We start from the raw sequence: 13,139 nt of genomic DNA, 5'->3' as shown, positions 1-13,139 counted from the left end.
TCACACTTTTCAGATTTTATTTCATAAACATTTTAAAAACTATGTATTGTTTTCATTCCTTTTCACAATTATGGGCTACTTTGTATTGGTCTATCAATTACATTTTTAGTTTGTGGTTGTAAAGGGAAAAATACTGGGTGTAAATACTTTTCTAAGTCACTATAGCAGCTATACTGCTATAAGATAAACCAACAGTTTTTTTAGGCCACAGTAGACGGAAGTGGAAAGTGCAGAGTGTGTGTGTGTGTGTGTGTGTGTGTACACGCAGAGTGATGGTGTGTTTTTAGCTCTATTATAAACAGTGCAGAAATAGCTCCTGTAGGTCTAATATTAGAGCAGTGAGAAGGGCCAGATCCTGTAGCCCTGGAAACCAAACTCCATCTGTTGGTGTTTTCCTGCTTTCTCCCTCCGGACTGACATCACACCACACAATGGTAATTATTACACTAGCATCTGTGTTTAAAATACCTTGAAGTTATAGATGAAAATAAATCGTCTGCGGCAGCATCATTTTAATGTATTCGCAATAGAAATAATCACAGCTACAGCGCAACAGACTAGCACAGCTACACCACAGCAGACTAGAACAGATGTAGAAAAGCAGACTAACACAGGTACAGCATAATAGATTAATCGGCTACAGATGAGCAGGCTATAAACCTACAGCACAGCAGACTAACACAGCTACAGCATAACAGATTAAGCATAACAGATTTGATTAATCGGCTACAGATGAGCAGATTAACACAGCTACAGCAAAGCAGGCTATAAACCTACAGCACAGCAGACTAACACAGCTACAGCATAACAGACTAACACAGCTACAGCTGAGCAGACTAACACAGCTACAGCACAGCAGGCTTAAACCCTTCAGCATAGCAGACTAACACAGCTATATAATAACAGATTAATACAGCTACACCACAGCAGACTAAGACTGCTTCAGAACAGCAGGCTATAAACCTACAGCACAGCAGACTAACACAGCTACAACATAACATACTAATACAGCTACAGCTGAGCAGACTAACACAGTTACAGTATAGCAGACTAACACAGTTACAGTATAGCAGACTAACACAGCTACAGCACAGCAGGCTAACACAGCTACAGTACTACATCACAATAGGCTAGAACATCTACAGCACAACAGACTAACAGCTGCTAAACAGCACACTAACAAAGCTACAGCACAGCAGACAATCAGCTACAGCATAATGGCAACTATACCATATAGGCAACTAAACTATAGCTGAGCAGACTAACACAGTTACAGTACAGAGAACTAACACAGCTACACTAGACTAGCAGCCACAGCACAGCAGACTAACATCTACAGCATAACAGACTAATACAGCTACAGCACAGCAGACCAACAGCTACAGCATAAAAGTCTAACACAGCTATAGCTGAGCAGGCTATCGCAACTACAGCACAGCCGACTGACACAACTACAGCACAGAAGATTAATACAGCTACAGCTGAGCAGACTAACATAGCTACAGCACAGCAGACTAAAACAGTTACAGTTTAACAGGCTAATACAGTTACAGCTGAGCAGACTAACACAGTTACAGTACAGAAGAATAACACAGCTACAGTACAACAGGCTATAAACCTACAGCACAGCAGGCTAGCACAACTACACCACAGCAGACACAGTTACATCACAACTAATAAGGTTACAGCTAAGCAGACTAGCACAGCTACAGCACAGAAGATTAACACAGCTAGACCACAGCAGACTAACACACCTACAGCACAACAGACTAAAACAGCTACAGACTAATAATACTAATAAAGTTATAGCTGAGCAGACTAATACAACTACAGTACAACAGGCTATAACCTTAGAGCACAGCAAACTAACACAGCTACAGCATAACAAATCAATACAGCTACAGTTGGGCAAACTAACACAGCTACAGCAAATCAGGCAAGAAACCTACATCACAGCAGACTAACAGCTACAGCATAACAGACTAATACAGCTACAGCTGAGCAGACTAACATAGTTACAGCACAGCAGACTAAGACAGCTACAGCACAGAAGACTAACAGCTACATCCTAACAGAATAATACAGCTACAGCACAGCAGACTAACAAGGCTACAGCACAGGAGGCTAACATGGCTACAGTACAGCAGACTAATACGACTACAGCACAACAGACTAAAACAGTACCTGCTCAGCAGACTAACGTAGTTACTGCACAACAGACTAATACAGCTACAGCACAGCAGAGTAATACAGCTACAGCACAGCAGACTAACACAGCTACAGCACAGCAGACTAACACAGCTACAGCACAACAGACTAAAACAGACTAATAAAGTTACAGCTGAGCAGACTAACACAGTTACAGCACAGCAGACTAAGACAGCTACAGCACAGAAGACTAACAGCTACATCCTAACAGAATAATACAGCTACAGCACAGCAGACTAACAAGGCTACAGCACAGGAGGCTAACATGGCTACAGTACAGCAGACTAATACGACTACAGCACAACAGACTAAAACAGTACCTGCTCAGCAGACTAACGTAGTTACTGCACAACAGACTAATACAGCTACAGCACAGCAGAGTAATACAGCTACAGCACAGCAGACTAACACAGCTACAGCACAGCAGACTAACACAGCTACAGCAAAACAGACTAAAACAGACTAATAAAGTTACAGCTGAGCAGACTAACACAGTTACAGTACAGCAGACAAACACAGCTACAGCACAGAAGACTAACAGCTACATAACAGAATAATACAGCTACAGCACAGACGACTGAGCTACATCCTAACAGAATAATACAACTACAGCATAGCAGACTAACACAGCTACAGCACAGCAGACTAATACAGCTACAGCAAAACAGACTAAAAGAGACTAATAAAGTTACAGCTGAGCAGACTAACACAGTTACAGTACAGCAGACAAACACAGCTACAGCACAGAAGACTAACAGCTACATCCTAACAGAATAATACAGCTACAGCATAGCAGACTAACACAGCTACAGCATAGCAGACTAATACAGCTACAGCACAGCAGACTAAAACAGCTACAGCATAGCAGACTAATACAGCTACAGCACAGTCAAAGTCAAGTCAAAGTGGTTTTTATTGTCATTTCAGCTATATACAGAGTACACAGTGAAACGAAACAACGTTCCACCAGGGACCATGGTGCACATAAACACAGCGTAGACAGAACAATAAGTGCAACAGTACAAAAGTGCAGACAGACAATACAACACAATACAGACAAAGAATAATAAATAACAAGACAGTGTGCAAATTATGCAGTGTGCAAAAAAGACCAGGTGAGGTAGTAATTACTCTATTACACAGTGTGCAATAGAGTCCAGTGAGGTAGTAGGGTTTTTAGTGCTTTCCATTTTCTGAGGTAAGTGGGGTAAGAGTGTGTGTGCATGTACAGAAAAACCATCAGTTCAGTCTCTGCAGTTGAGGAGTCTGATGGCTTGGGGGTAGAAGCTGTTGCAGAATCTGGTCGTGCTGGACCGGATGCTGCGGTACCTTCTTCCCGAAGGCAGGAGGGAGAACAGTTCGTGTGAGGGATGGGTGGGGTCATTCACAATGCTGGTTGCTTTGCGGATGCTGCGGGTGGTGTAAATGTCCGTGATGGAGGGGAGAGAGACGCCGATGATCCTCTCAGCTGTCCTCACAATACGCTGGAGGGTCTTGCGGTCAGAGACGGTGCAGGTCCCAAACCAGGCAGTGATGCAGCTGCTCAGCAGACAAACACAGCTACAGCACAGCAGAGAAACACAGCTACAGCACAGCAGACTCTAACTCAAAGTGGATACTGAATAATTCATTGTGGATACTAAACCATACACTGAATAAGCTGTATTTGATACTGAATCACTTATAGTGGATACTGAATCATTATATACAGTAAACAGTATACTAGTCAATCAGTCATAGTAGAAACCGAATAATTCAAAGTAGACACGTCATTCAAAGTAGACATAGTAGAAATTAAATAATTCATGGTAGACATTGAATAATTGAAAATGTTTTAGTGGATACTGAATAATGTTTAGTAGACAAATGTAAACTAATATATATCACTGTATTTTTCAAAATTCTGACAGTTTCACGGCATATCACAGTATTTTTATTATTATTTCTTTTTTTGCATGACTGGGCTTTAATAAAGGTTTGTGACTTGCTTTACTGTTAGATGTACATATAATATAAAACACTAATGCTTTAAATTAAGCCTCTGATTACTGCTGGGTTTACTTTGTCCCAAAAATTTACACAATATATAAAGAAATTAGACTTCATTAGCAGAAAAAAACAGCTAAAACTTTTGACAGTAGACCTTAAAAAGATATACGGCAACAACTTTAGCATGGATCCTTTACAAAAATCAATATTCATATAAATAGTTCCATAAACACTATATATGGTAGGGGTGTCACGATTCTCAAAATTCTTGATTCAATTTTATTTCCAATTTTAGGATCACGATTCGATTCGATTTTCTTTTTTTTTACAGCAGAGAGGCCTATGCCAGTTTTAGATCTATGGTCAGTCAATGGTTTGATTCATCAAATGTACAATATCTTATTTCAAAAGGTGGGCTTGATATAAGTGATGCAAAGTGATACAAGTGACCTGTAATACACCACATTAGGCACTAATGGTCAGATTTATATTATTTAATGATTATTTAATTTAAGATATATATGTAATAGCATCTAGTGGCTTTTTTTGGTTGCAGCAGTGTGCACTATTAAAACACAATATGCAACATAAAATAAATAATAAAAAAAATACAGGAACAGTCATGTACAAAATAATAGAACAATTAGAGCCTTAACAAACTGAACTCTATCCTACTATAACAGTTAAACATGAAAAATAAGACTCGGTCCCTGAGAATGACAAGTTTTTTTCTTTAATAAAGATATATTATTAACTTTATCTGAGAGAAAGATGCTCCTTAAGGGACCAAAACTATTAACTTATTTGAGGCTAGACAACCAACTGTTATTTTTACATTTTCAAGTTTTTCTTGAAGATGAGAATATTCACATTCTCTGGAGGAAGAGCTGCTCTTTGAGCAGTAACAATGTCCGCGGCGTCGGCTACAGTGTGCTGTGCCATTTGCATAGCACGCACGCGTGCTTGTGTAGCTTAGAGGGAGGGATCGTTGATCATCTTTTTGATTTCGAGGCTCGAGACCATGACATAATTTTGATAAAATATCGAAATCGTGACACCCCTACTATATGGTCCTAAATACTCAGAATGTAAGTATTCAAATAGATATTTCTAAAAAGCTTTTTGCACAAGACACAAGCCAAAGCATTACATTATTCAAATTATCCAAGAGGAACTTTTCTGAGCTATCATTACTTCAGTGTATTAGCTTGTTATGCTAACTGGCTAGCATTAGCTTGCAAGCTGTATCTGCTTTTTTGTTTGATTTGTTCGGTGATCCTAAACATCTCTAGCGATATTCCTCTCCATTTCCCAAACACTAATACACAAAGAATAAATCATAATGAATAACAATTTTCAGTGAATACTGAATCATTTTTAGTGGATGCTGAGTAGTACATTGAGCGTTTGGAAAAACAACAGTACACTAAATCAGTATTTATAAATTTATTTTCATATTAAGAATAAAATCTGCATCAGATTATAAATAAGCAAATAAATTAGAGTTTCCACCTTGCTGTCACTCAAAGTTCAGAACTGACCAGCCCCTTTCGGTGCACTACCAAGTGTATCAGCCTGAGGGTCCAGTTCACCCCCACTTGCTCTCTTGATGTAGGGGACAGCTCGTCTACCTCCATCACTCCGAAACCTTTCCAAGGCCACCAACTGGAGTGTCTGGAGTGTTGTTCACCCCCATATCCCTCATATATTATGCTAGGGGTCCAGAAGTCTGGAGTGTTGTGCTAACATGCACAGCAATGTCCTTCATAATCACAGAACAATCCCAGTCTTTGGTGTGTGTTCATCTCTCTCATTCTCTCTCTCTCTCCAGCATCTGGTCCAGTCAGCGATCAGTCAGGGTGACACAGGGAAGCCACTGGTTCTTTGTGCGACTCTCTTCGCAGAACCTACCAACTGCTCCCAGTTCCATGTGCTCGGCCTGCGGGCTCTGTACACACAGACACACACACACACACAGAGTCAGGGTCACACACAAGATCAGCCATCGATACATTACATTCCTGCTGATAACTGTACTTTGTTTCAGCACCACCTTTTTGTTTCTACACTCATTTTTCTTGTGATCAGATCCACTGAACATGTAGGTACACTTTATAGTTCTATAATTACAGACTGTAGTTCTTCTGTTTCTCTGCATACATTGTTAGGTTTTATTCATCCTGGTCAGGACCAGGAGAACCTGTGTGAAGTGTCTTGTGACTAGAGGATGACCAACATTAACTATGCAGCAACAAATGAGCTTTCGTCTCTGACTTTACAAAATGGACCCACCTCTGTACGTATGAGTGTCTCATAGAGTGAAAGTAAAGAGTGAGTGATTAGAGTGTTTAAAAACTCCAGCAGCACTGCTGTGTCTCATTCACCTGTACCATTTATACACACTAACACAAAAACAGCATTTCAGTTTTACTACCTTGCTGAGAATGACCCACCACCCAAATAATATCTGTTCTGTGGTGGTCCTTACCATTGAAGAATAAAAATAAAGGAGGAGAATAAAGTATTCAGAGATAAAGATGGACTACAGTCTGTAAAAAATAACTATAAAGCGCACCTATATGGTCGGTGAAGCTGATGAAATGGAAAATAATCTAGCAACCAGGAGGTGGTGTTAAAGAAGTGGCCAATGTGTATACTTGGCTACTGTGCTTCTATATCTTATATGTTTATCAAATGTGGCAGATCTCCTGGAGTTTTTCCAACTGCAAAAAAAATCTGAAGTGGATTTTTATTATCTGGACAACAATTTATCACCTTTATGTTTATGTATATGACCATGATGCTTACCGTAACCAGGATGCAGTGCAGGTCCCTCTCTCCGGGTTCTCCCAGAACGTTCCGTAGTCTTCTCATGCCAGACACTCTGAGCAGGTCCACTCTGGCCTCACAGCAGAACGCCCGGATCAGGGTGAAGTGGATCTGCATGGCTACATCACACCCATCCTCTTCATCACATGCCAACACACACAGCACCACACTGTCTGGGTCTCTGCACAGAGAGAGAAATAGACAGAGAGACAGTCAGTCTCTATATATACTCTGTGCAATATTTGATGATGATGCTGATGATGATATGTGTGTGTGTTTTTGTGTGTGTGTGTGTGTGTGTGTGTGTGTGTGTGTGTGTGTGTGTGTGTGTGTGTGTTGTTTGGAATTAAAAACTTACGCATTCATGAGTTTGGCGCTCTCATACACTCCCATGGTGAGGCAGTCCTGCTCTCGTGCCGCCACCAGCAACTCCTCCAGAGCCTCAGACACACTCTCCACACTGTAACACACACACAGAAAACTGTAAGATATCACTATATTAACACATACAAGAAGTTCCACTATTTGTTTCACTATTTGTCTGTGTGTTTGTGGACATGTCTGCTAATCAATGAATTCACACACACACAGCATGTCTAGTCCCCTGTAGAGAAGTACTGTTTACTGTAGAGAATAGGAAGCTCTGGACATGACCTAATGCCAGGCATGGGCTAATAGTTGTCATATAGTGTATTACTCTGCACACACACACACACACACACACACACACACACACACACAGCTGGTCTTTTCCACTCTTCACTCTAAGGTGTCCCATGTACAAAAACTGCTAGTGGATTAGCTTGTAGCTTTTGGCTAGTGAGTTAGCTCAATGCTTGCGGTTGGTGGGCTAACCTGAGAATAATTGAATGATCGATCACAACAACGCTATATAAACCCACCAGTTTCACTGTATGTGACATGTACGTTTGTAGTTACTGTGATTTCTTGTAGCTAGTAGGTTAGCTTGTGGCTAACGGGTTAGCCTATATCTAATGGCTAGTGGCTTAGGTTGCGGTTAGTCAGTTAGCAGGTTACTGCTAGTCGTAGCTATCCCTTAAGTCCTCCTCAGAGGTTCCTGCAGTTCATAAGCTCGTTAGGACAGTGTTATTTCAGTTCTACAGGTTTTGGTCAGAACAACATGAACTGAAACAATTTTTTCTAATGGTAACAAGAGTTAATGTTTTAGTTTTTATGATTCAGGCACATGCCTTACCTTGAATTATTAGCTTGTGGCTAGCTAGCTAGCTAGATAACTTACCATACTGACTTGCTTGCAGCTAATTAACTATTGTGACTATTGCATACTTTAAGGTAGAAGAGAATATATCTCATATATCTATATCTATACATATATATATCTCAGATGTATTTTATGTTTTATATACCACACACTCTTGTCTGTACTCACTCAGTGTTAGAGCTGCAGTCCACCAGTTCTTCCAGAGTCATCTTCGTTACTGTGAAGTCCAGAAATTGTAAATCCAGGTCAGCAAACAGAACAGTCTATTTCGGTCCAGAACAGAACAGTCCAGAAGAGTTAATCTGCTGTAGTCCACTCTGCTGAGCTCCTCAGGGCTGTGTGTGTTTCTCCCATCCAGACTTCTGCATTTATATTAGAGGCTGTAGGTGGAGCTACACACCTCCCACTGCCATCTGTGAGTGTGAGTGTGTGTGTGTGGGGGGGTGATCTAATCACACAAAGCTGATCACTGATTGATTATTTCACGTGTGAAAAGCAGGACACTACACCTTTTCTGTAGAGGAAGACACACTCCACACACTCACACTCTGGTCTGTTAGCTCGTGTTGTTTAATAATTGATAATGATGAACAGGATGATGATAATGATGCTCATGGGAAAGTCTGCTTTTAGCTACAGTGCAATGGAATTCACTACAGGAATCACTAAAACTAAATAACTAAACTTTATTTTCTAACCAATTCCGGACAGTTTACTGAATCTTAATTATAGTTCATGTTTTAGTTCTTTTTTTCATCTTGTTTTTTTTATTATTTTATTTACTTTTCATTTCTTGTTTTAAACCATTTGTTTGTAACAGTATTGTTATTGTTATTCATATTAATTTTTTATAAGGTTATTGTATTTTTTTTTATATATTTTTTTATTTTAAATTGTTTGTGTCTCTTTTTTCCTTAGACTATTCGATTTTACATTAAATTTACGTCTATCTTAATTTCTTGTTAATGAAATCTTTATTTAAATCATTGGTTTTACTTTTTTATGTTTACTAACATTTTATTTTTATCTGTATTTTAAGGTTGGTTAAATACTGTTTTTTATTTTTATTTTTTAATTCCATACAATTGTAATTGCTCATCCTTTAGGTATCAAAATACAGGTTGATTAATTCTATTGATGATGCTAAAGATGAGGACTGGTGCTGATGATGGTCTTTCCACAGTGTAGGTCGCACTCTGTGATAAAACACCTAATACAACAGCGCCACCTGCTGACCACAACTCAGCGACACACACGTGCAGGGAGATCCAGACATGGTCAGGTGGATTTATGAATAAATACGTTGATAAAGTCAAGTCAAGAGGCTTTTATTGTCATTACATCTGAGTACAGGTACAGAGTGTAGTAAAATTATGTTCCTCCGGAACCATGGGGCAACACTGAACAACAAAGCAATAGACAACATAAAGTGCAAAAGTGTAACGATAGTGATTGAATAGTGGAAGGTTGATGAGTGGATGGATGGATGGATGGATTGATAAGTGGATTAATAGATGAGTGAATGGATGGATGAATTAATTCATAGCTTGATTGACAGCTGTATAGATGGGTAAATTAAAAGAATGAACAGATAATGTCTGTACAATGAGTTAGAGAAGGACATGTGGAGACGTGTTCTGAGGAAGATCAGATCCTCTGATTCAGAGAGAGTGTTAATGATCAGGGTAATGAGTGTTAATGATCTGTATTATAGGTATGATTGATTAATCTGACAGGTTAAAAAGTTCACACATATTAAATGGTTTATTGAAGGTGTGAATGGGAAGAAATTAGAAGTTCAACAGGATTAGCATCAGGCTAATACACAGTGTTTGTGTAATCTTACTGAAGCCCTTTATACACTACCCTTTCTAACCCTTTCAGACCATGCGTCCATTACAATGTACAGCATGTCTTTTCTCTTTTTTATGTTTTGTTGCAAATAACTCTAATTAAAGCCTATTGTTGATCAGAATAGAACATTAAACAAGCCAATAAAAATTGTACAGTAGCTTAGGCCCCTCCCACTGCATCAGAAAAAAAAACAGCAACTTAGATTTCAGGGCATGACAGCACTAGAACCAACAAAGCAAATAAGATCTAAGTTATACTAATTTTATATGATTAAGAACACCTTTATCACGTTAATGTTACTGTTTATGGATTATTCGTGAAGAAAAAGGTCAATACCGAAAATACCTAAAATAAAAATGTTAAACACAGGAATCCAAAGCAATGGACATTTAAAAAAGCAATTAAATAATTTTAGTTATTTGGATTTCATTTTTATTTCTCTTTAGACTATTAGAGTCTTCCTTTATGTAAATTGCAGACAGAAAACATGATTTTTATGTTTTACTGAAACATAATTCAGGTCTGAAAGGGCTAATGCAGACAAGCAACAACGCCACCTGGTGGCCAAACCAGTCATACAGCTTGATCACTTCAACAAAGTGCCCTTATACAGTATATTATAGTTTATAATACAATGTGTTATTGTATAATGTTCTGTTCTTATTTTTATATTAAATATTGGTTATGTTATAATATCATAATATGTTGAAATATCACATCAAACTTTAAAATAATATATGCCTGATAAACCTCTTTATGATGCATTTGTAGTATTTTGTTTGTCCAGTTATTCTAAAATATGGTAGAGTTTCCTAAAATGTGTTATTTATTTACATCAGTTTTAAGAACCATTTGAAATAAATCGATTAAAATAATTATTTCTGCTCAGATGTAAACAACAACAAAGAAACAAACAAAAGGAAACAATTCTGGACACACACACACACACACACATACACCCACACCCACACACCCACACACACACACACACAAACTAATAACTGATGTAATTAAGTTAGATGGATGGGAAAAGGAGAAATCAGGATCACTTTGATGACATCACAGCTCAGTTTCACCCAGCCATCGAAACTCACCATCTAAAGCATTCATCAAACACACACACACACACACACACACACACTTTCTGATTATCATTACACATTTCTAATCCAATAAGACGTTAATTAAATAAGTAAAATGTAAAACATAATGTTTGCATTGTGGTGATCTATAAATCTTTTGATGATAAAGGATTACATTTTGTTTATTCTGAAGAACAACTTTATTAAGAAAATTGTAGTTGATTGATGAAGCTTATTAAATATTAAACATTGTTTTTGTATTTACAGCTTTTAGACTGGTTCCTAAATATCTTAAGATATTAAAATATTGTTTAAAAACTTATTCACATGGATTTTTTTTTAAGCTCTCATGCTTTGAGAATTTATTACACCATTAGGATACATATTTGGTACCTGTATGCAAACCAGTGCAAATTAACTATATTGTTCCTGAGTTATATCAGTAAAGAAAAATACAGGAATCTGCCAGGAGATTAAGAGTATTGATTTTTTTGTTCATTCTAAACTCATTAATTTAAACTATTATTAAACTATTTTAATAATTAATCATTTTTAAACATTTGAAAAGTGATTTCCATATTTAAATATAGTTTTCAAACATTTGAGAATTGATTAAAACAAAAAAAACATAACCTAAATCATGTCTTTGTTATGATAAGAAAAAAGAGTAAAATTGATTTTAAAGATTGAGCTGGTGATCTGGTTCAATCTTTCCCTCCATGAAGGTTTGCTGAAATGGGTATCAGTGAATTATAATGCTGATTATCTATTGATTAATTTATGATTAATGACTGTGTATGGCTTTTCTCAATATTTGTGTTCACACTTGGATCATCATCAATCAAACATCACTAATATCAGAATCACATCAGAGTTTGTGGAAAATTTGCTTTCTGAAAGTCTGAACAGTGATATCAAATATTGTCTGTGAAACATTTTGATATTAGGATATTATTTGTGCAGTAATTTAGAAATACAAGTTAAAAGTGAAAGTTAATAGATTTAAATAAACAAAAAACATAAAGTATTTAGAAAGCCCATATACATATTAAAAAATAGTGTTTTATTAAGTTCAAACGTGGGTTAGAATAGAAAATGAGTTATAAAAATAGAACACATTTTCTATACACATTTTATACAGATACAAAATATTTTTTTAGACATAAATAAAACATTTTACTATAAATATGTCAGGGTATTTACTTTGTTAATAGCTGGGATATTAATATGTTATGAATGTGGAAATGAGTCTAGTCTGAATCAGATAAAAGCTTTCTGTTCTTCAGTCTGAAATGATGAGAGGAAATTTGAACAGATAAATAATTAATGCTCTAACAGTCTCTTCCTGAGTGGTCAGAGCTCTGTCTCTGTCCAAACACTGAATGACCACAGTGTTAATTACAGTCACTGACCCTCTTCCTCTCTCAGCTTCCACAATCTGATCACTGTCAATATTGACCCAGAGCCATCAACCATCAACACCTGCTCACACCCCTCACACCATTCACTACAGACTTTTATTATTATTATTATTATTATTATTATTATTATTATTATAGTAGTAGTAATAATTGTTGCTGTTATTGGTGTTCTTTTTAATAAAGTGTTTTGATTTACACTCCTAAAAAAATAAAAGTAATACAGTGATTATTTGAGCAACATCAAATCACCTTTAAACTGGTAAGGAAGCCTTTTAAAGGAGAAATACTTGGAGTGTATAAAACATGATAACAAGTACAAACTTGTATTGTAAGCCTGTTGGGAGCATCAACTAAAAGCGCTGTATTTTGGACTGGACATGGATTATTCAACAAAAGTTTATACTCGTTATCATGTTTCACTACAACCCAAGTCCATTTCACGCCAGATTTCTCCTTTAATCAAGTTAAGGGGATCAGCTGCTGTGTGAGGGACATTGTTACTGGAAGAGTTGT

The 13,139-nt window shown here is 37.2% G+C and overlaps 1 protein-coding gene across 1 annotated transcript; it reads right to left on the bottom strand.

Moving 5' to 3' along the window:
* Positions 1-5,623: 5,623 nt before the first annotated feature.
* On the bottom strand, positions 5,624-8,532 carry gadd45bb (growth arrest and DNA-damage-inducible, beta b). The gene is made up of 4 exons (XM_007234374.4): positions 8,438-8,532; positions 7,385-7,486; positions 7,006-7,207; positions 5,624-6,145 (listed from the first exon to the last, which is right to left on the bottom strand). Exons 1-4 carry the CDS (start codon positions 8,476-8,478, stop codon positions 6,041-6,043), a joined length of 450 nt encoding a protein of 149 aa, XP_007234436.1. The 5' UTR covers positions 8,479-8,532; the 3' UTR covers positions 5,624-6,040.
* Positions 8,533-13,139: the final 4,607 nt, after the last annotated feature.

This window comes from Astyanax mexicanus, chromosome 8 (genome assembly GCF_023375975.1).
Source record: "Astyanax mexicanus isolate ESR-SI-001 chromosome 8, AstMex3_surface, whole genome shotgun sequence".
Classification (NCBI taxonomy): domain Eukaryota; kingdom Metazoa; phylum Chordata; class Actinopteri; order Characiformes; family Acestrorhamphidae; genus Astyanax; species Astyanax mexicanus.
This window is presented reverse-complemented; position numbering and strand designations above follow the sequence as displayed.